This window comes from Scatophagus argus, chromosome 22 (assembly GCF_020382885.2).
Source record: "Scatophagus argus isolate fScaArg1 chromosome 22, fScaArg1.pri, whole genome shotgun sequence".
Taxonomy (NCBI): domain Eukaryota; kingdom Metazoa; phylum Chordata; class Actinopteri; family Scatophagidae; genus Scatophagus; species Scatophagus argus.
Window position 1 is genome coordinate 8,122,056 of NC_058514.1, and position 22,940 is coordinate 8,144,995.

General features: G+C 43.6%; 1 protein-coding gene and 7 non-coding genes across 9 annotated transcripts in view; 5 read left to right on the forward strand and 3 right to left on the reverse strand.

Moving 5' to 3' along the window:
• Nucleotides 1-2,080: 2,080 nt before the first annotated feature.
• trnal-caa lies at nucleotides 2,081-2,192 on the forward strand. The gene is made up of 2 exons: nucleotides 2,081-2,118; nucleotides 2,147-2,192. It is a non-coding gene; the product is annotated as a tRNA-Leu (tRNA).
• Nucleotides 2,193-2,523: 331 nt separating this feature from the next.
• On the forward strand, nucleotides 2,524-2,635 carry trnal-caa. Its single transcript has 2 exons — nucleotides 2,524-2,561; nucleotides 2,590-2,635. It is a non-coding gene; the product is annotated as a tRNA-Leu (tRNA).
• Nucleotides 2,531-22,940, forward strand: part of wnt5b (wingless-type MMTV integration site family, member 5b) — a 72,672-nt gene continuing 52,262 nt past the window's right edge. The window contains exons 1-2 of one of the 2 annotated variants that reach the window (XM_046378649.1): nucleotides 2,531-3,976; nucleotides 22,319-22,377. In XM_046378649.1, coding sequence (XP_046234605.1) covers nucleotides 22,339-22,377 — 39 coding nt within the window. In that variant the 5' untranslated portion in view covers nucleotides 2,531-3,976; nucleotides 22,319-22,338. The remainder of the gene's footprint in view (nucleotides 3,977-22,318; nucleotides 22,378-22,940) is intronic. The other variant, XM_046378650.1, reaches the window with a different exon arrangement.
• Nucleotides 2,967-3,078, forward strand: trnal-caa. Its single transcript has 2 exons — nucleotides 2,967-3,004; nucleotides 3,033-3,078. It is a non-coding gene; the product is annotated as a tRNA-Leu (tRNA).
• Nucleotides 9,150-9,222, reverse strand: trnak-cuu. Its single transcript has one exon. It is a non-coding gene; the product is annotated as a tRNA-Lys (tRNA).
• trnak-cuu lies at nucleotides 9,978-10,050 on the reverse strand. The gene has a single exon. It is a non-coding gene; the product is annotated as a tRNA-Lys (tRNA).
• On the reverse strand, nucleotides 10,321-10,393 carry trnak-cuu. Its single transcript has one exon. It is a non-coding gene; the product is annotated as a tRNA-Lys (tRNA).
• Nucleotides 21,861-21,933, forward strand: trnak-cuu. The gene has a single exon. It is a non-coding gene; the product is annotated as a tRNA-Lys (tRNA).

Here is a 22,940-nt window from a genome sequence, read left to right on the forward strand (position 1 = left end):
GACTTCACAAATGTGTCGATTTGCTGCTATTTCTTTGTATTTTTGAACACAATTTTATTGAGCAAGCATTGTGAAGGTGCCACTTTGGGCTCTGGGTAACTGCGGCAGCATTTCACACAGTTGTCTGAATTCTTACAAACGAAACAATAAGTTTATTAACGGAGAAAATGATCAGCACGTTAATCCACGATGAAAAGAATCATTAGATTGCAGCCAACTATGACACTCAAATCCTGCTTTTACATTAACACACGAGTCATGATAATCAAAAATATAAACGGGGGCATTTTGCTCCACTGAGTGCTTTTACTCAGTGGAGCAAAATACTTTTATCTGAGTGTCATTTTCACTGCAGGACTTTAAATGTAAGAGAGTATTAGTACTTTTACGGAGGGAAACAAGCTGAATTCTTCCTCCACCACTGTTATTACTGTTGTGTTTTGGAAATAAAATGATTTTGAAATGTTTTTCCCTTACTGGAAATTTTCTCTCTCTCTCACACACACACACACACACGCCATTCTTTGCAGAGATTGAGTGCTGATAAGATCCTGTTGATATTGGTGGTTCACAACATAAAACCACTGATGTCCTCGAGATAACACTTGAACACGTGCAGCAGTAAAATATGTCTACCCTCAGTCTTTCCACATACGTACTGTGAGTACACAGATATACTGAAGGACTGAGACACATGACAGACCAGGAGGAGAAATGAAAACTGAGTGAGTGGGGAAGGTTTGTGCCGGCTTTGGGTAGATGTGGTTTCAATCATCATGCATCACATCACACACAACCGAAAAGAAAAAGAAGGCAAAGGTGGTTTAGAGACATTGAAAACAGAGAGACAAGAGGAAAGGAGACGAGAGGAGACAAGAAAAGAGGAAAGGAGACGAGAGAAGAGGAGAGGAGAGGAGAGGAGATGAGAGAAGAGGAGAGGAGAGCAGATGAGAGAAGAGGAGAAGAGGAGAGGAGAGGAGACAAGAGAAGAGGAGAGGAGAGGAGACAAGAGGAGATGAGAGGCAGGGCTCAGACCAGAACAAACAGCGTCATTGCATCTCTATTACATGTTTTCAAGCTTAATAATTAATGATTTCAGTTTGTGGTTCGAAAGCATAAATTTGTTGTTTGTTGCCTTTGGATGCTGAATGTTTTTTGCACCCAGATTTAAATGGTTTGTAAAGGAAATGAATCACTGTACTGTAGGAGGGGGGGGGGGGGGGGGTATATGGAGAAAACTGGCAATATGTAAGGGACAGAAGGAGGCAGTGAGAGGTAGGAAAAACTTTTGAGAGGAAATAAAAACAATGTGAGAGGAGCGGAGCTGCTAAAATAAGCTGTTAGCCACTGGCAGCCCAAACACCCACGAAGTGTGAAGACGTTCTCTTTATCTTCTGTCCTTCTTCATCCGGCTGTCCATTCCTGTGACTTCCTGTCTGCCACGGCAAGCGACAGGGACAAATAAGGTTCAGCTTCACAGAGCACTGAGGTGCCAGACTCGAGGAGTGGGTTCTAGGCTCCTGCTGGAGGTGTTGGTTCAAATCCCGCCCCTGATGCTGTTTCGCTGTTGATTGATAAAATCTGTGTATCTACTGCACATGCGGCCATCTACAGTCTGAACGAAAGGATACCAACAACTACTGAAGAAGCTGTCAAATCAGCTGCACAGCTGAGGTTTATTTAATGATGTTTGGCATTAGATTTGTTTGACAAGAGGAACCTCTTAAGAGCTGATAATAAACACAATAAGGAGAGGCACCAAATTCACAAAAGTGATTTCAGCACACAGTGTTAGGGAAGATGGAATAAGCTGAAAAAAGTAGTAGTTTTAACTATTTTATAAAAGAAAAATCAAATATGTGCATGAAATCATAAGCAAAAATGGTAGTGAGTTGACTTCACTGCTACACGTCTTTGTAGTTTATTGCAGTTCAGTAGTTCACTGCACAAAAATGAGGAGGAAAGTAACTTAACTACGTGAGTCACTAACATTTGAGTTGGGCTACTGGCAAACTACTGCAAAATGACATTATTTGCTTAATCATACATTACACAAGCACGGACATGTGACAGGCTCGCTGTCAGGATGGCCGAGCGGTCTAAGGCGCCAGACTCAAGGAGCGACTCCTTCCTGAGCTAAAGGGACTTCTGGTCGCCAGATGGAGGCGTGGGTTCAAATCCCACTCCTGACATGCACCTTTTAGGCGCAGGTTTCATCCACGGAAAGCGTAGTCTACATGTAGATCATACAGACTGAGCAAAGCTCTGGAAACGCGCGACAGGAAAACAACTGACCAGCCCATAGGGAAATCGTCAGTAATTAACTGATGAACTGATTAAGTCGTTTGTTAACAGCAAAAGGTCGCCATCTTCTCATTTGAGTTTAAAAGGACATGTGACATTTACACTCGCCTGCTCTTACAGAATTACACACAGTTCAGGTGCCACTTTTTTAATGATTTTTGAAGCCTTCCAGTTTGTGTACAGTCCAGACTGTGTTCGACTGAGGACGCTTCATCGACTGTCAGGATGGCCGAGCGGTCTAAGGCGCCAGACTCAAGGAGCGACTCCTTCCTGAGCTAAAGGGACTTCTGGTCTCCAGATGGAGGCGTGGGTTCAAATCCCACTCCTGACATGCACCTTTTAGGCGCAGGTTTCATCCACGGAAAGCGTAGTCTACATGTAGATCATACAGACTGAGCAAAGCTCTGGAAACGCGCGACAGGAAAACAACTGACCAGCCCATAGGGAAATCGTCAGTAATTAACTGATGAACTGATTAAGTCGTTTGTTAACAGCAAAAGGTCGCCATCTTCTCATTTGAGTTTAAAAGGAAATGTGACATTTACACTCGCCTGCTCTTACAGAATTACACACAGTTCAGGCGCCACTTTCTTAATGATTTTTGAAGCCTTGCAGTTTCTGTACAGTCCAGACTGTGTTCGACTGAGGACGCGTTATCGACTGTCAGGATGGCCGAGCGGTCTAAGGCGCCAGACTCAAGGAGCGACTCCTTCCTGAGCTAAAGGGACTTCTGGTCTCCAGATGGAGGCGTGGGTTCAAATCCCACTCCTGACATGAGTTTTATCCCCGGCTGTCTGGCAAAGGGTCGAAGGGCACGCCTCTCTGTAGTTGTGTAAAACAACTTGCCCTCCCTGTCAGTCCGTGTCTTTCTGCCTCTCGGCCGGTGGGCAGGCGTGTAGCTCCACAGAGTCGTCACGTACAAAGACAGAAACTTCTGCAGCTCTTTTGTTTCACCCCCCGTCCTCCTCCCCTGCTTTGTCTGTCTCCCTCTCTGTCTCACACTCCTCACTGGTGTTCCTCGACGCGTAAAAACTTTGGAGAGCCCCCTCCGTCCCTCCTCCTCCTCCTCCTCCCCTCACATCCCATCCTCCTCCTCCTCCTCCTCCTCCTCCTCCCCGGGTGCGCAATTAGTTGGAGAGCGTTTGGAAACTTGCGATGGCCGTGAAGAAATCTCACTTTATTTCTGACACCTGTTGCTGAGGACACCGCGCACACAGCCGCCCGCACATAACGAGGAGCGTGTGCACTCTGGTTCCGGACTTTGTTTCTGAGTTTCCACATGACAAGCTGGAACTTTTTTTTTCTTTTTTTAGGAGGAGGGTACTGACAGGTCGACGGATCGCCGGAGGCTGCGTTATACTTCTATACGCTCCCATAAATCGACTTGTTGTGACTCAGAGGAGGACTTTGGTGTGGTGTTTTCTCCGTGAAGGTGACCGAGCAGTGAAAGGAAGTGTCCGAAAAGTGACACCTTGAGTCGCACAGTCACTGCTGTGGGATCTGACTGAAGGGGTTTCCCTTTCAATAAAAGAAATAAGAAACTCCGATCTGCCTGCAGTTTCACAGCCGGGCTGAGACTCACGCTTTTTCGGACTTGGGCGCTTCGGATGGTGGGAGGAGAAACTTTTGTTGGAGAGCTGAGCAACAACTGGATTGAAGCACAGCGGACCAGGTAAGAAATGGGTTCGTTTTAAAAAATAAAGTTTAGAAGTTTTCAAAGAAATGCAAGAATGTCATTATATTTTTAATACTTATTTATATACGAGAGGAATGTAAAAATGTCAGACCTTTGTAGTGGAGGTTCGAGAGATTTGATTTGATTTTGTGGTTGCTTTTATGTGTTTTTGTAATATTTTAGGTCAGTTTTTATCTTTTCCATGTGTGTCCTGGCGGTTGTTGTGAGCTTAATAAGTTTGCAGAGGTTTTAGCCTAACACTTGAGTACTCGTTGCTGTGAGTTACTTTGCGCACACTGAACAGGATACACTGAACATATCTGAAACCCAAAGGAAGAAAAAAAAATTAGAAGTTGGTTTTAAAGTTGGTCCACTGACTTTTTGGACTTTGCTCCATTTGAACTTGTAGACATTTTGTCCCCACAATGTTTCCGTTGTCACAGTCTACTTACAGAATGGGCTCATTTCATGACTTTGGCTCCCATATGACAGTGGAGAAATGCAATGTGTGTGTGTGTGTGTGTGTGTGTGAGAGAGAGAGAGAGAGAGATCTGCCAACCCCATCGGCCTAAATGAAGGCAGCCCTCTCGCTTTGCGGTGGAGACCAGGACTATTTCGGTCGAAATGTTGCACAAATGTTTCTCTCAGTATGGAGAAGTTGCTTTGCCTTCAGCCGGGCCAGACTCTGTGCGGCATCTAAAGTGTGACTGTAACTCCCGGACACAAGTTCACTTATAATTTTGACAAGTTTCATAAACACGGGATTAATAAACTCTGTGACAGTGGAGGAGCAGGAGGATAACAGATGGGAGGCGCTCATACATATTAGTTTATTGGACTGTATAAACGTTCTGCTTTATTGGGCTTGTGAGTGTTTTGTGTTCAGTAGGTGGCTGCTGCAGCTCACAGGTCAACTGTGAAGTCAGACAATATGCCAATAAATGTCCTGAGCAGGGAAAATACACGGGAGTCCTAAGTCATAGGGAGCATTTGGTAGGTTGTAATGCTGAAGTGGTGCATTTTAAACACGTGTGTACAGACATGCACTTATATTTAAAGTATCCGTTCAACTTTAAACGTGTGATAATACGCATGTATGTGTTGTTGTTGTTGTTGTTGATCATGTGTGAGTGATTTAAGTAAAAGTCGGAAAGGTTCAGTGTTTGAGAATAGGGCGTGCACAGATCAGCACTGCTGGGGCTTTCTGGTCGCCTTTCTGGTCCAGTTCACTTCACAAACAACCTTAAAATCCCATGAAGTAGTTAAGCATGAGAAGCGCGTCTGAGATCAACTTTTTTTGTTGTTCAGAACTTCAGAATCGAGAATCAAGTAAGTTTGTTCCACATGCATTTAGCTCAAATGCAGGCACAATTTAGAAATCTGATCGTGTCAAAAGAAAACAAAGAAAACAAAACCCAGTCATGCTTTATTTTTAAAATGTGTCCCTCATGTAATCAAGCAGCGACACAGAGGTTCATATGTGTCTCTCAGTATAGCCAAAAACATTCAGGAAAAGGCAATTCGGCCCGACCTCAGCAGTCATGCATGCTTTAAACTTAATAGAAAACACCAATACAATAAAAGACCACTTGAGTGTGTCACTCCATGCAAAGAAAAGCGAGTTTCGTGTGAAAACATCCGACTGAACAGGTGACGTGCAGAGAGAGCTGAGAGGTCGTCTCTGGCCGCTTTGGCACTTCTCAAGTCTGAAACCCACCTGAGCTGTGGAGCAGACTGACAGCCAGGGTCTGATAAACCCCTGCAACAGGAGAGGAAGTCTCTCTCTGTGTGTGTGTGTGTGTGTGTGTGTGTGGAGGGCAGATAGTGATGTTAGATGTGTAGATGGAGGTGGTGAAAAGTGTTGCTGTCAACAAGTTGGCCATTAGAGAGAGATAATCTCTCTTCCACATCCCTCCCTGTCTGCCAGCTCGACTTCTGTTCTTTCTCTTTCCTCCTGTTGGCGGTTTCAATCACAACATTATTATTATTATTATTTATCTCTACGCCTTGTGAGCTTTTCTCTTTTTCTTTTATGCCGTGTGCTCTTTATTCACTTCCTGTCACCCCCCTCTCCTGTTTCACATTGGCATGTTGGTTTGTTTGCCACAATTTCAGTTCTCGTTGATGTCGTCTCACGCAACTGCCGCTCGACCACATTTTCACTTTAGCATGATTAGATGGTTTTGAGGCTTGTGTCGCTCTTGCAAAACCTCAAGAAAAACAATGTCAAGAATGCTTTTGGCCCATGGCTGCCGAAGCTCGCGTCTCAGAAGTTGTTATAAATGGAGGAATAGATGGTTTTACCCGAAATACGTCAATTTGTTTCTGATGAAGTAGCTTTCTTGGCCAGATTCACGCAGCGCTCAAAGTATTTCTAAACCTCTCTGGGGTCATTAAATCTGTGTGTAGAACATTTTCGTATTGATATTTTTGTCACTCCCCTGTCTGCCTGTGTGCCCTCTAACTGGTGAGAAAGACCTTTTCTTTTACCAAACACTGAAGTGCTGCTTGAGTGTCTCGTCCCTCGGGACTCGGTAATTAGGGAAGAGGAGTTTGTGTGTGTGTGTGTGTGTGTGTGCGTATCTCCACGCCAGATATTTGAGAAGATGGGGCGTCTGAAAACTTCAATGGATCCTCAAGGTCATTCAGGAGTGTATTGTAAAGTGTGAGTGTGTGTCCCGTATGTTCTGACACAATGGATTTGGAAATAAGGGAATACGTTGTGATTTAAGAGCGCTCTGAAAGTGACCGTTAAGCACACGTTTCACCGAGTGAAAAATCAGCATGAAGAAAAGGTTCAAATGGGACACTGAGACGCGGCATTGAGTGTGTGTGAGAGTGTGTTTTTGTGTGTAAATGCATGTGTGCAATTCAAGTGCACACATGCAGTTTTCAAGTGTGTGTGTGTGTGTGTGTGTGTGTGTATGGGCGGGGGAGGCACTGGATGTGTTAGGTGAGTGTGTAACATGTGTGTATCTTAGCCCACTGGGAGGGCTAATGACTGAACACACACACACACACGCACAGACGGTGGTCCCTGTGAAGAGGATGGCCTCTCCGGCTCTCCAGTTGAAGAGCCAGTATTTTAAACGCTGGCCTCTGATTGGTTGACTTGAATCCTGGGAATTTCCTTCCACACCAGTGTGCGACAGCCCCTCCTGTGTGTGTGTGGCAGAGGAACATGCATGTAAACATCTTGCCGAAGGTGTCGCTATTTTTTTAAGATTTTCTGATGTTATATGGAGCTGAAAAAATTACTCTATGGTTAGAAGATTTACCTTCAGTTTTGTTTATTAGCGATTTATTGTTCAAGTCCCTTTTAAAGCAAAAACTAGCTTCCCCAATATGAAGACTTGATTTATATCATCGTAAAGTCAATCTCTTTGGGTTGTGGATGGTTGGGGAGAGAAAATGAGACATCTGAAAACACCACTCTCATCTCAGGGAACTTCTGATGTGTGTTTTTCACAATTTTATTGACCAAAGAACAAATCTATGAGTCAAGAAAATTATGAGCAGGTCAGTTTAAGGTGAAAATTAACTTTATTTTAAATATTACAGCCTGAGTTTCAGTTTAAGTCTATCAACATTAACGATCGGTTAATGATCAGTTATTGTTGCTGTGCTGTAAGTATTGGTATTTATGGATCCCATTCAGAATCCTTTTCATCTCTTGAGGACTGTTGTATTTTGTTAAACTGGCTGACGGACAGAAACCAGAAACAACCTCATACCACACTGACGAAGGCAAGACCGCCAAAAATGTTTGGGGAAAGTAATGCATAGTATAGTGGTGGCAACCTGCTGGTTCTCAGTATGTGATTTTTTCATCTTAACATCGAACACATAAAGAAAAAAATGATGGAGAAAAACTCTCAGTTCTTGTCTTTCTTAATCTTGTTGTGTTTCAGCCACTTGAAAAGACGCTAACACAAGATGACGACTTGACTCGGAGGCAGCAGCCTGCACTTGAGCTGCTCCATTTGTGTGTGTGTGTGTGTGTGTGTGTGTGCTGCGTATGTGTGTGTGTGTGTGCGCGCACCCAAAATGTGACCCTGTGGTATTCGTTACACCGTCTGTGCTTTCTGCCTTCTCGATGTCAGCACGTGCGTGCGTGTGTGTGTTTTAGGTCCTTCTGGGCAGGCGGTTTCGGGGCTACATGGTGATGTCAGCGGGGCGGCAGGGTGGGGTGACGTGGGGTTAGAGTTTGGCAGAGGTCCTGACTCCAGCAGCCCTCAATACGTGTCTGACCGTGAAGTATGCGACTGTCCCGGCTCGTGTGTGTCTGTGCATGTTTGCCAGCATGTCCGCCTGTGTGTGTGTGTGCATGTGTGTGTGCACGCGTTTGGTCAGCAGTAGTGGTCACCAGCTGTATGCTCGCAGTGTCCTACACTAATAGTAAAAGTGGTTTATTGGGCACTTTATAGAGCCGGAAACTGTTTTATAAATCCAGCAGACTGGTATGAGGAGACAGTCTCAGACCGAATGTCCACAAGCATCAGACCAGAGGGAATTGAGCTGAATTACTGCACACTGCTGTGTCAAAGACTTGAGGAAAGACCACTGACTTCATTTACAGAAAATCCAGCCTGATGGTGACAGTAAGAATATGCCTTCAAAAAGCTTAATGGAATAATGACATGCAGAGTTTTACAACTTTAATTTAATATGCAGCTATTTTCATTTATATCGTACTATCAAAAGCACAGAAGGAGCTCCACCTGAACCATATAGAATCAGATTTGAAACATTTTCATTTGTTCATTTTCTGTATTATTACCTAGCTGTGCTGGTGGCCAAGGAAGATCTGAAAGGTCTGGCTGTTTAAATATATTTTATTCTCTAAATACACTTGGCTACCATTTTATTATGTTTGCTTCGATATAACCAATCCAGTCTTAAAGAATAGCTCTCTAATTAAACATAGCACGAAAGTTATGCTGTTGTTGAATCTTTTCTAGATGCTGATTGCTTGTTAAAGTGTAGATTTAGCCAGATTGCCGTTTTGAATGACATGAATGGTGTTTCTGGTCTTATCTATATCAGAGGGTAGACTATGGAGCTTGTTGTATTTAAGTAACTGGAAAGTTCTTGTTAATTCAAATGGTAAACTGAACTACAGGCCACAGTTTCCATTTTGGTGTTGCCTTCCTTCCTCCAAAACTTCTACCGCCCAACGTGGGGCTCGAACCCACGACCCTGAGATTAAGAGTCTCATGCTCTACCGACTGAGCTAGCCGGGCTACGCTTGTGCTTTCTTTGTGTCATGTGGCCTCGCCGAGGTTTTCAATAAGTATAGTTGTTTAAAGTCTTTGTTTGCTGCATAACTGAGAGGGTGCTTCACATTTTTAATGCTTGTCTCCTTCTTCTTTAACACATACGTGTGTTATTGTGGGTATTAAGCTCTAAAGAGGTCTTGAAGCACTGTGATTTTCTACCTTTTTAAGCGACATCACGCAAACAGAACAACACGTCAGAAAGGCAGCGCTGGATGTTGGATATTGGAGATGTAACATGATGTGGAGAGCATCTACTGTACTGACAGTGCATATGTTGACATGAATGGAGCAGCCCATCTTAATGCCAAAATCATTAGCAAAGCAGCTGTTCATATATGAACACCAACACAAAATACAAAAATCCGATTTAACGTGTCCTTAACAACACTAAGGCTTTTATATTCTGCTCTTTCACTTAGCAGAAATCTAATAGAAACATCTCAATCAAATCTGGATCACTGATTATAAGATACATCAGGTCACAGTAGGGCATGCTCCCTCTTGTTTCCTGTTATATGTATAGCATTTAGTAACCTGCTTACATTTGAGTCTGTGAATCTTATAATCTCTTTTGGGTTTCCGTAGAAGTGATCTCAGTGTGCAAGATCACATATGTTTGCTGATAGGAAAGTCTTTATACCAATTTATCTCCAGACAAACACTAATGTCTCAGGTACCTCTGATTTCTGCTTGCTGTTTGCCCCCTTTGAAAATATTGACGCCCAACGTGGGGCTCGAACCCACGACCCTGAGATTAAGAGTCTCATGCTCTACCGACTGAGCTAGCCGGGCATGTCTTATATTGCTTTTGTGCCATGTGACCATCCATGACTTGTCTCACAAATCAAGTATGAGTATTGTCACTGTGAAATGACAGGGTTGACAAAACGTAATGCATGTGTCATACAGTCCACCACACCAAAGGACCAGTTCTCCAAAATGGGACTAGAACTGACAAACCTTCTCAGCTTTCCTGTCAGGAGGAGCGTGAACCCTCACCCTGAGTTTTGGAGTCTTGTCTTGTCAGACTTGACCTGCATTAGCTTGTCTAAAAAGCTCCTCCGCCCAACGTGGGGCTCGAACCCACGACCCTGAGATTAAGAGTCTCATGCTCTACCGACTGAGCTAGCCGGGCTTCTCTTGTGTCATGTTTATGTCATGTGACCATCCAGGACTCGTCTTACAGCTCAGCTGTGGTTGGGTTTGGGCTTCAAATCTTTGACATATCATAAAAGGTGACGGAGAATAACATGTTTTTACAGTTAAGTTGTTCTTGCCACCTTAGATGACCTGACAGGGTTTTGGACATTAACTGTGTGCCCTGGCCTCTCCTGCTGTGCTCCCCTATTGTAAATCATTTCAAACCCGTCCCTGTCGGTGAGTCAAAACACAGCAATGAATGAAGCTGTTCAGATCAGTAGGTTGGTCCTCTGTACACATGGTCTTGTGTGTGTGTGTGTGTGTGTGTGTGTGTGTGTGTGTGCGTGTGTGTGGACTGAGAGGGACAAGTGTGGATGGGGGCGGCGGGGTCCAGTCAAAAGAGAGAGGGAGAGAGTGTGTGAAGGTAATAAAGGAGCAATGGAGACCACTTTTGGTCAGTCAGATGAGAGGAAACGCTGCCTCTTACTGGCCATTGTCTGCTACTGCAACAGATCAAAGAAGAGATGCAGACAGGAGAAACAAAACGAGTAAATTCGCTCTGGGCACTGCTGGGTTTTTGTATCACTTCTTATTTGTGACTCTCTCTTTTACACCTCATAGTTTCTGATCACTTTGCAGTCACTGCCGCTGCCTCTCTGCTTTACAGCACAGTGTGGAGAATTTCATAGAGACCTTTGAAATACGCTGCATGAAAGTCAGATAGAGAAACAGCAAATTATTCTTCCACAATCCCTCAGTTTGATTGTTTGCGAGTCATGCAGCAGTTCTCTGTTGTTCAGCTGTTTTTGAATTCTTGCACTTTTTCTTCTCATCTGTTGTTGTTTCTCCCCCCTCCTCCCCCCCAGCCATCTTTCCTATTTTTTTGTCTGATTCCTCTCTTTCCCCTTTCTTTCTTTTCCTATGTGCTGTGTGTGTGTGTGTGTGTGTGTGTGTTGAAGGGGTGATTATAATATAATGAGATTCTCAGTGCCCAGGTGCTCTTTCTAGATAATTACTGAGTATGTTTTTCTGTAGCCAGTCTCTGAACTGAAGCAATACCAAATCTGTCAGCACACACACGCACACACACACACACACACACACACACACAGAGGAGGGAGAGGGAGAGAGAGAGCATCAAATTAAATCTATTCCCACTATCTGGCTTCTGATTGCAAGCTATAGCCAGCTCTCCCTTCCTCTCTCTTGTTCTTTTTTCAATCATTCCGTTGTCATTCCTCTATTTGTCTCCTTTCTCTCATCTCCACCTTCTCTCTCTTGTCTTTTTCCAATTTCTCTCCTCTGACCATCCTCTCCTTTATCCATCCCTTATCTCGCGTGCGTGTGTGTGTGTGTGTGTGTGCAGAAGATGAATCGACAGAACATTAGTCAGTTTGTCTGGGGAAAGAGAAAAAGAGGTAGAGGCAGACAACATTGATTCGCACACACACATTTTTTTGTTCCTCAAAACACATCCATCACTGATTGGCTGAAATAATTTATTAGCGCTGACTGTGGCTGAGGTTGCCTGTGCACCGGCTTGACACCACCAGAGCACTGCAATGCGTTAGAAGAAGACACGGGCTCTTTGCCAGATTAGCTTTTTGGGTAACGACGAGACTGTTGAAGTTTCACCTCTGCCTGTCCTGTTCTTTTGTGGTTTTATGATGCGGAGCTACTTTATGTCCTCCGCTGAACTCCCACAGAGTGCAGGGACTGCAATTAATCACGTAAATTGTGGACCACAACGATTGCCGCAATCCTAAAATGATGGTAAGCAAGAAAAAAAATATTCACCCTGGTGTAACTCATTACTTTTTGACTGTTCTGTTTAATTTTAGAGATTTTAGATTAAACATTTCACTCTTTTCAGTCTAATGAAGAAACAACACAGTACTTTCCATTTACACTGCTGTCAGCTCGGCCCCCTTTCCCAAATGCACATTGACAGTCCTGGTTCCTGCCCTCTCGTCCGTGGAACTGAATACAACACGCACTCTGAGATTATAAAATCATGAGAACTGCATTCATCAGTGCAAATCAAATGTATATTTTGCAGCCTCCCTCACTACCAACACCCTGCTTTTGGCTGTTGAAAGGGTTAATGTGTTCAATAGCATCACATGAACAAAATCAAGCAAAAAGAGGGAATGAAAAGCTTTTGTGTGTTTTGGTTTTGCAGCGACAGAGTCGTCATAAAACCACACAGTTTACATTCTGGTGCAGACAGTTCTTCAGTGTTTTGAAGAAAGATGGAAAACTGATGAAGAGTTTGGTGATATAAACAATATTTGGTCCACGCTTCAGGCTATGTGACGTCCTTAAACACTTTAATATACTGAACAGATTAGTCGACAGATTGAAGACTTTATGCTGACTTGTTGACATGTAAACGTGTTTTTATTTCACTGACTTCACTTCACTACTACTGACTGACTCCACTAACTTCACAAATGAATCTTTGGCATTGGATGAAGTCCTGGGTTTGCAGAATGACCCAGCACTGATGTTTTCCTCTGGATACTCTGGCTGTTGTAGGTTTTGAGCCATCACTAATGGAGCAAGTCTATGTGAGGTGGATATTCTAATATTTTTGTCTTTAATAACATCAGAGTCTTTTGAGGTTTTTTTGTGTCACAAACAAGCATATTTTCCATAAATCTATTGAATGTCCGTGTGGCTGTGTTTGAACCAATGGATGATGGTGAGCAACAAAACCAGTTTGGATATCTTGATTCACTACCTGACCACTAAGTCAACAGGGCTCTCCAATCCATCAGCAGCTGCTGTCAGACTGTGGCTTTACTGGACAGCTGCTCGGGAGGCTTTCGCACCCTGCTCATCTCCGACTAGAAAGGGGTTAAAAACACTTCTGTAGCGCCATATCTCCCGAATTTCATCCTGCATATTTTAACACTTGCAGCAGCACATATTTCACATCAGCGTCTGCCGCTGCCGCGCTGCCGCGTCGTCTGTCAAATGCGCACGCCGCTTGAATTGAGATCAGAATTGTGCTGTTCATTACATTCAGTAAATGTGCGGGGATCTGTCTTGTTGGCATTGATGCAAGGACCCTCGGTTTACGTGAGACAGTGACAGCAGGAGCCCGTGGACATTAGATCATGACTCTCATCGTAAATAATTACAACTCTTATCAGTTCTGCCACACTGCATTATCTTTTTGTTTGCTTCGTTTGTGTCTGTTTCATTCAAAGCCATTAATTGAGATACATGTGGTGTTTTGTTATTTAATCTTTGCAGTATAATAAAAAAGAAACCATGGCACACAGTGGTGTAGTCAGTGGACCTTGAGTTAAGACTTTGTTAAACTACTTTTTCCAGGGTCAAGAGTGAGCTTTCATGCTCGCTCAAAAGCACATTACATTTATGGAAATTTTTCTCTTTGGCTTGTGGAAGTGAAGCAAGATTTTAACCAACTTAAACTTCTCGCGACATATCTTGTCACATATCTCTTTATCTATCTTTATTTCATTTATTTCAAACCCATGAAACTTTTACATGAGCTTGCAAGACACCATTGATCATAAATCATAACATTATGTATGCATGTAAATAACTACAGAAACATCCTTTATGTGGAAAACCTCAGACAAATTGTGCACAGACAGGAAGGAAAACACGCAGTTTTTATTTTGATTCTCATCTGGCTTGTTTCTCATCTCCCAGACATCCTCCAAGTAACTGGCTGACTCAAATGTTTGATGTCCTTTTGGCCAGGAGGGCTGAAGTTTGAAAACGTGCTGCTGCAGTGACAGTGGACACAGACAGAGGGCGCTACATCACTGAAACTCACCGGAGACGCACACTGACAGGAGACGGGGGGATAGATAAGAGGGCAGAGTGACAGGGAAAGGAGTAGGAGAACAGAAAGAGAAGGAAGGAAAACTGAATGAAAGTTTGAAAGGGAGAGTGAGGGGATATATGAAGACATCTCTCCCACATCCTCTCCTCTCTCCATTTCTCTTGTGAAGACTTTGTGCTTTTTTTGGTTTGCATCACCAAATTAATTTCTCGAGGCGCAGCAATCCTTCTTCCATCCTTCCGTTATGTCCTGTGCTTTCTCTCTCCCTCCATCTGACCATACCCCTCGCTCCGCCAACGCCCCCCCCTCCCTCCCACCGTGCATAGTTGGGTCCAGGCCATTTGCCACCCATCCAGCAGGGCTGCGCCATTAGCGACCAGCAGGGGAATTGTTGTTCTTTGCGTGCAGCCGGATTCAGGTGTGCCGACGCTCTCTCTGCCTGCGTGCTCCTGTTGGCTATGATCATCCCAGGTATAATAATTTGGAAATTTTGGATGCTAATTACAGTTTTATTGCAGTTTAATGTTATCTGTAACATTTCCATAGGAAACATTAAACTGTTGCTGTTTTCACAAGCTGATGATCTCATCTATCCTAATTGAAGCTGAGATGAAAAGTTGATTATTCGATTAGTTGATCAACAGAAAACTAACTGGCAGCTATTTTGTTAATACTTAAATTGGCGGTTTTGAAGAGTCACTGCTGCTTCCAGCTGATCAAATGACAGCTGGATGACTGAATATCATTAGGGTTTGGGTTGTTGGTCGGATGAAACAAGACACTTTAAGAGATCACCTTCTAATAATCATTAGTTTCACACACACACTAGCGAAGCATGACTCAACAAAATTTCTTCTTACTCTGTCGGTCTGTCTTTCAGCTCCCCTCTTCATCACTGGATACACACAAACATGTTCACACACACACGCAACAAAACCCTCCAGCTTTGCTTGCCCACCCTCTGCGGGTGCCATGCCCGGTGAGAGGCAGCATGAGCTGGGCGAGGAGCCCCAGGCAGAGCCGCGCCAACACCCTGGAAGCCTAGAAATAAATATTCAAGGGGGGGAGGAGAAGACGAGAAGTTGACGTGTAGGAAGAAGAGAGAGGGTTAAAAAGAGAAGAGGGTGAGGAGAGGGAAGATGAGCAGAAGCGAGGAACCAAGCGGAGAGAGGATGAAGAGATAAGAGGATGCAAGAGCAAGTGAGATACGCAACAGAGGAGAGGATAAGAGAGAAAGGGGGGGAGACAAAAGGAGATTAGAAAAAGCAAGATAGATCGATAGATAGAGAGATACAGGGCGAGGAGGAAGAAGAAAGACACGGAGCAAGAGGAGAAAGTGTGAGGCAGGGAGAACAAGAGAGAACTGGGCAGACAGCCAGCTCTCCCATGGGAGAGAGAGAGAGAGAGAGAGAGAGGTCAGAGCAGTGGGCACCTCTCTGGAGAGACTGTGTGTGTGTGTGTGTGTGTGTGTGTGTGTGTGTGCGTGAAAGACGACAGCAAGAGATAAAGGAAGGAGGAGAGAGGAATACAGAGGAGGAGGAGGAGGAGGAGGAGGAGAGCAGTGGAGCACAGAGACAGAGAGGAGGACTTGTTTAAGATACGTCCTAAATGCCTGAAATGCGACCTTGGAAATCAACATCCGTGTATTTGTGTCTTTGTACGTGCTTGCGTTTTTTGTTGTTTTTTTTTTCTTTTGCATGGCATGTTCTACGTTTAAAGGACCAGTCTGGCATTTTTTTTTTTTTTTTTACATGACTGTAGCCTTTGATTACCAAATCCTGGCTGAGCTATTTTCTGCCCCAGATTACTGTAACAGTGTGGTAGAATGAAACTGCATAAGAGTTGATATATTAAAGTATAAAAAATTCAAGGTATTTTTAATTTACTGTCACTTTTTATGCAACTTCATACTCCACTAAATCTTCAGCTTTTGTAGTCCGCTACATTTGACAGCTTTAGTGACAAGTTATTTATCAGATTACAGTTTTCTGCCTGTTAAGTTAAAACTACGCACCTCCAGTTTTAGTGATTTTGAATTTTTTTTGATGAACAGAAGGGTTAAATGTTCATTTTAGCGTCTGAGAAAATTCTCCCACTTGTTAAGCTAAATGAACTATTCCAAAACACTCTTGGATTAGCTGGAAAATTCATTGTCACGAGGCTGAAAAGGAGACCAGTTCTCACAAGATGGCAGCGCATGATGCTGATATGGATATGATGCAGTGTGGCGCTCACAGATGAGTTTTATTTACCTTATGGGCTGTAATGGAGCTCTTTGGCACAGAGGAATAAGCTGAAATACTAGTTAGGAGCTTTGAATATATAGAACATCATCAGCACAGTGCTTCAAAGATCAACATTCACGTCACTTCTTAACCAGAAAGTATGTGGGTTGTATGAGGACATCTGTGTGTGTGTGTGTGTGTGTGTGTGTGCGTGCGTGTGAGGTCAGTGCAGATCATGGAGCGCTCTGTGTGTGTGTGTATGTATGCGTGTGTCAATAACAGTATCTGGAGGCCACAGGATTACGTGACCTTGCATGCCACATGTGCGGTGTGCCACACACACACACTCACACACACACACAAATACAAACACAAAGCCCCATGAAATCCTCTGACTCCTAAGGGTCTTTATGAGGCTCTTGCATTGGTCATGGCGAGTGAGGATATGATGAGGAGGAAGAGAGAAAAAGGGAGGAGTTCATCCACAAGGAGACTCTGACAAGGAGAGAAAAAGGCAGGTATGGAGAGAACAACTCTGTCTTCTGCACAATTCATTAATAAGCTGATAATTTTTTGGCCAAATATGATATGGAGTTGGAATTGTTGGAATTCTGTCAAACTGATGATGATTTGGTTTACAAAGAACAGGAATTTGACACCAGAGAGGTTCTTGTGAGCCACATATTGTTTGGTTAAGGCTAATGAAATAACTGGTTGGCTTTGGCTACATATGAAAAAAGTCAAGTTGTCCTATTATTATCGTGGGAGAAGTCTTCCCCATGTGTCCATCATTAAACAGGACATTTTTCTTATCCAAATCAAGCTTCTAAGGGTAGGGGCTGTATGGATTGTGAATCCTCTTGATGCAACATGGAGAAAAATCAAAACCACATTCCTTTCCTAACCTTAATCAAGTGCTCTGACTTGCCTAAACATAATATATATATATATATATAATTACAATGGATTAAATTCTGTAAATCATCAGGTAAATGACATAACCCATAGAACAGAGAGCAAAAAGGATGAGGTGGATTTAAGGAGACCGTTGGGTAAAACTGAGGGTAATGGACATCATTTCAGTTGCTCTGTGTGTGTGTGTGTGTGTGTGTATGTATGTGTGAGTGTATGTGTGTGTGTGTGTGTGTGTGTGTATGTGTGTGTGTGGGTGGGTGGTACAGGGACAGGTGGGAATCTTCCTGTTATTCTTGCTCACATCTCTGTTACCTTTAATCATTCACCCTCCGCCCCTCTCAATCAGCCTTGAGTGTCTTTAGGTCGCCCAAGAAGTGTGTGTGTGTGTGTGTGTGTGAGAGAGAGAGAGAGAGAGAGAGAGATCTGTTTTGAATCTTTATATTTGTCAGCATTTGTGTGTCTGTACTCATGTTTGAGCTTGTGTATGTGTGAGCTCACGTCGGATTCCCTGGCTGTGTGTGTGTGTGTGTGTGTGCGGTGCGTGCATACGTGTGTGTGTGGCACAAGCCCCAGTGAGATCCAGCGAGCATGACGGAGAATGACAGGTTGATTTATGGCGAGGCTATAAGTAGAATGACTAGCGCTAGAGTGTGTGTGTGTGTGTGTGTGTGGGAGGAAAAACACGGCAGAGAGGGACAGAAAGTGGGATAGGAAAGGAAAGATGGTGGAGAGAAGGAGCGATGGATGCAGAGAGACAGAGAGGTGAATGACAGAGCTAAAGAGGCAACATGAGACAAAAGAGGAGAGCAGGAATGAGGAAAGGCAGGACTGATAGAGGGAAGGAATTGATTTGGATTGTGGGAGTGGAATTAAGTTCCCTATTTGCATATGAAGAATGACAGGGAAAAAAGAGAGAGAGAGAATATGACCAATCTGCAAGCTGCTGCTGGCACGAAAAGATGGATAGAGGAATAAGAGTCACAGGCGGAGAGAAAGTTTAGTCCTTGTTTGCAAAGGAGCCACTGTGTGTTGGTTTAATGACAAAGACCGAAGCGTTTTGTGAGCCTCCATGGGAAAATAACATTATCCTGACAATTACATTTACATTTTTAGACATTTAGCTGATGCTCTTATGCTGAATGCAGACACACACAGAGTGCAAATGAGCTTCAGTTCCCCCGATCAGGAGAACGCTGAAGAGCGGCGCTGACGATCTCTGTGACAGTCACAAAGGAGGACGGTGCTGCTGTTTTGTTTTGCTTTTGCATCTTTTGCATTGTGTAGCAGCAGCTGACATGTAACTGTTAATCAGATATTAGTAATCTGGTTCTTCCACCTTGCAGTTAACTTGAACTGTTATTCAGCCCGACTTCTTGACCTTCGTCTTAAGCGGGGCCGATTTAAGGTCCTAACACTGGTTGGTTTTGGTTCAGTCCACCATGCTGAGCGGTTTCTTTCATTTTTGTGCCGTTTCATGTCTTCATTGGATAGCAAATGACATGCAGCAAAGGTCCTCAGCCCTGATGCACACTGGAAATGTTGTAGTTCATGGCCAGTGCCTTAGTCATACAGGCCACCATCTAAGATGAACAGGATGGATGGATGGATGGACTGATGGATGGATGGATGAGTGCAGGCATTTTCTAAGCCAGCGAGGTCTAATGAAGAGGCACTATTGAGCTGCATAGGGGACATGTAGGATCCAGTGTTTTTGGAGCTATGAGTCAGGATCTGATTTTGTTGATTTATTTTTTTATTTCATGTCTCTCTCACATCCCCCCCAAAAAATCAACCAAAGAAAGAAAGCTGAGCGTGAACAGGTTCCGTGTTCAGCGGTACACACTGACCTCTGGAGTGAACCGACAATGAAGCAATAGAATTTCTTACATTTGATTGGTCGATTTGCAAATGTGCTTTATTTTGAAGTGTCAGAGATGAGAACATTCAGTTGCATTGGAGCTTTTGCTTTGAAACAGCAGACATTCAGCATATCGGGCTAATTCAGTCTGCGCTGCGTGCCTGAAATGTAAGTGTTGTCATGAAATTTGTCCAATTTAAAGGGAGACAAGAACAGTTTCAAACACACACACACACACACACTCTCTTGCTCACACACCTGCCAGAACAATTGCTCCCATGACAACCTGGCAGCCAAGAGGGCTTTGAAGCACAGGTCAGTAGTTTTGTGTGTGTGTGTGTGTGTGTGTGTGTTTATGTCCATCTACACATAAGCCAGCAATACCTACTTTGTTTTGCGTTGCTTTGTTCTTTCACGTCTTTTTGTCTCTTTCTCTTCTACTTTGCATAGGAAACTGTTCTCATCTCTCTGCCCTCAGGCAGGAAAAAAAAGCGAGAGAATATCGAAGAAATCAGGAAGAGCAATAACGAGTGTTTTCTAGAGCGAGAGAGAGAGAGAGAGAGAGAGAGAGAGAGAGAGAGAGAAGGGAGGAGTGTGAGAAATATGAGTGAGAGAGGTCGATAGAGATAGAGAGAGAAAAAGAGAGAGAGAGAGTCTTTGATCTCTCTCCTGGTGGGAGCTGGTCTTGGCATGTAGCCAGAAAACCCCACGGCACACACACACACACACACACACACACACACACCAAACCAAACAGACACACACACATATTAAGGTCTAGCTGGCCTGCTCCAGGGCTTTGTTGATTATTTCTGCTGGGAGGATCAAAGACGTCAAATCCCCTCCTCCATCCATCCTCCATCCATCCATCCATCCTTTACCTGTCTGTCTTTTCATCTGTCCATCCATTTGGCTGTCATATAGATAGATAGAGAGATAGATAGATAGAGAGATGGTTAGATAGATAGATCTTGTTAAGTTCAGAGATTTCAGAGTTCAGAGAGATCTTTCATATTCAGGTGTCAGGATGGTTGAATGGTCTAAGGTGCCGCATTCAAGGAGATCTGGAAAAAAAAGGTGAAAATCTTTAGTAAGCATAAAACAAACAGGGCAAGTACTTTCAATACTCACCTACTAAAGAAGTACAGCATAAGATTCTTAATCTCAGGGTTGTGGGTTTGAGCCCCACATTGGGAGAAGGAGCTTTTGGTTTATATTGGGATAGCCTCCATTGTCCCCCATGTTAGAGCTGCTTGCAGCCCTTCAGAGTGCTTCTCTAAAATACGGTGTCTAGCTTCTTGCAGACTGTTCACAGTGAGGAGACTGAATCCTCATTATGATCTGAAATTATATCCTCTCTAAACAAGAGGCACACTGCTCATTGTGAAGAAAATATTTCACTTTTAAAACCTCAGGCTTTTCTCACAAGCCTTATTCATATTTAAAAGGCAAAAGCATCTCAGAAACTACGCACTTGCTAAAGTTTAAAGGCAGAAACATGACAGAACAAGCTAATGCTAAAACTGTTGTCACACATTTTGAATGTTTCCTATAAATGTGGAAAAAAAAAACTGTAGTTTGTTTTAACATGCAAGTTGTTAGGCCCAGATTGAAGTATGCCTTTCAGTTGTGGTGATGGCTGAGTGGTCTAAGGCACCAGGCCCAAGGCTGGACTCCTTCTTTAGCCAAGGGAGTCCTGGTCTCCACTTAGAAGTGTGGGTTCATCTCCTGCTCCAGGCAGAGCTTTCGCCTGCATTTCATCCCTGTAGCCTGATGACAATGCAGATTTCTGTCTCTTTGTTTCTTCAAAATCAAGTTTACGAAGTTTACCTTGAATTTGTACTTGTGGTTCGTGCTGAAAAGATTTTTCTTTACATGAATTCCTGGTCATACGGAGGATTTTCACACATGGTAATATTTTGTTCTCTTTACTGTGACTACTCTGCATTGTGTTGGTTTGACGATTCACTTGAAGTTGTGCAGCTAGTTCAAAAATTGATAACTTCCTGGCTATACAGTATGTCTTGTGTGATATAGATAACCGGATACTTGTCCGGCTTGCTTAGCTGGTAAGATTTTACTTTCAGGTTTCGTCCGCGTACCTCAATGGTCTACTTTAACCAACAACAATCTTCTTTGTCTATAAATTTGCGATCTGTGTCTGATCCGCCCTGTCACTATTCTGAGTGTTCTGCTTCTACTTCTAAATGTGACCCAGCGTTTTACAATGCATTGCCTGGCTCGCTCAGTTGGTAGAGCGTGAAAATTTGAATCTCATGGCCGTGAGTTGGGCGTTGCAAGTTATGGGTACTTCTGTTGACACTTTGAGTCACCTTCCGTTGGACTAGTGGTGGATGAAGAGAGAATATCCTGTCAGTGTCACCTGAAGACGAATAGCCGTTTAAAAAACTCAAGATTTGACTCAGCAAAGGAACTTTGGGCCTCCCAACTGAGGTGTGGACTCAGAGATTTAATCACTGCAGCAGCTTGAGGATCTGTTGTCACTTACCACAATCTTCTTTAATTATAAGCTTATGATCTACGTTTGAGTAAAATGAATGTCAGAATTGATCACTCTGAGTGTTCATGTTCTGTAAATTAATCACAGTCGGAAATCTTACCTGTTGTCATCATGCATGTTGCCCGGCTAGCTCAGTCGGTAGAGCATGAGACTCTTAATCTCAGGGTCGTGGGTTCGAGCCCCACGTTGGGCGGGAGCTTTTAGATGAATAAGGGGGTTGATAGTGTCAATACAGTCTGTGATCTTTATCTTGTTATCTCCTGTCAGCGAACCAGCATAACCCTCAAACAGCAAGAGCTTTGAAAACTTACAAGAAATGGATCAAAAGGAATGCAATGTTACGCGTTTAAAGTATATCAGCCTCTTATTTATTCAGTTTATGCTTGTAACCTTGGTGACTTTGAGATCGATATTCCTCTGAAATGCTGCATCTTTGTCTAACTGTGTTTTGGTGCGTTTGTCTAGTTGAGGACAAATGAAAAGACTTTGTATTTTATAGGAGAAGGTTGTTTTAGGTTTTGGCCTGTATTTGTTGTGACTGTGTTTTGTTTTGTGTGTGTGTATGTGTGTATCCATAGTGGGGAGTTTGCAGCTCTGGATGGGGCACAGAGTGACGTCAACAGCTGCCATCAGCAAGGTCAGGGTGCTGTGTGTGTGTGTGTGTGTGTGTGTGTTTTCGTACGAGAGACAGTCTGGAGACACAGTAACATCTTCAGCTGTTGCTTGAGCTGTAAAAGTCATCACTCACTCAGCGCCCTCTGTCTTTGTCCTATTTTTTTTTGTTTGTTTTTGCCCACCATGTCAAAATCATCTCCCCTACCGAATTCTACACTCTTCATTTCCTTTTATTCCTCTTGAAATTACTGTTCCTGAAGATTTCGGCCTTCGTTTTTCCTCCCGCACCGCTCAGCAGTAATCACACCTCCGAGCAACACGCTGAATCAGCTGCTTATGAATTCTCTCCTTCTGTGTGTCTCTTTGAGCCGAGCAGCCTGGAGGTCTAACCTCCAGTTGAACTCCTGTAGCTTTTTGTGTGAGTGTGTCGGTATCGAGTGTGTGAACCGTCGCCTCCGACCCTCAGTGCATACCTGTCTGAACGTACAGCTCCGCTCCCACCTAATCTATCTATCTATCTATCTATCTATCTATCTATCTATCTATCTATCTTTTGTCTTTTCTCTTTCTGAGGCCTCAATGCCC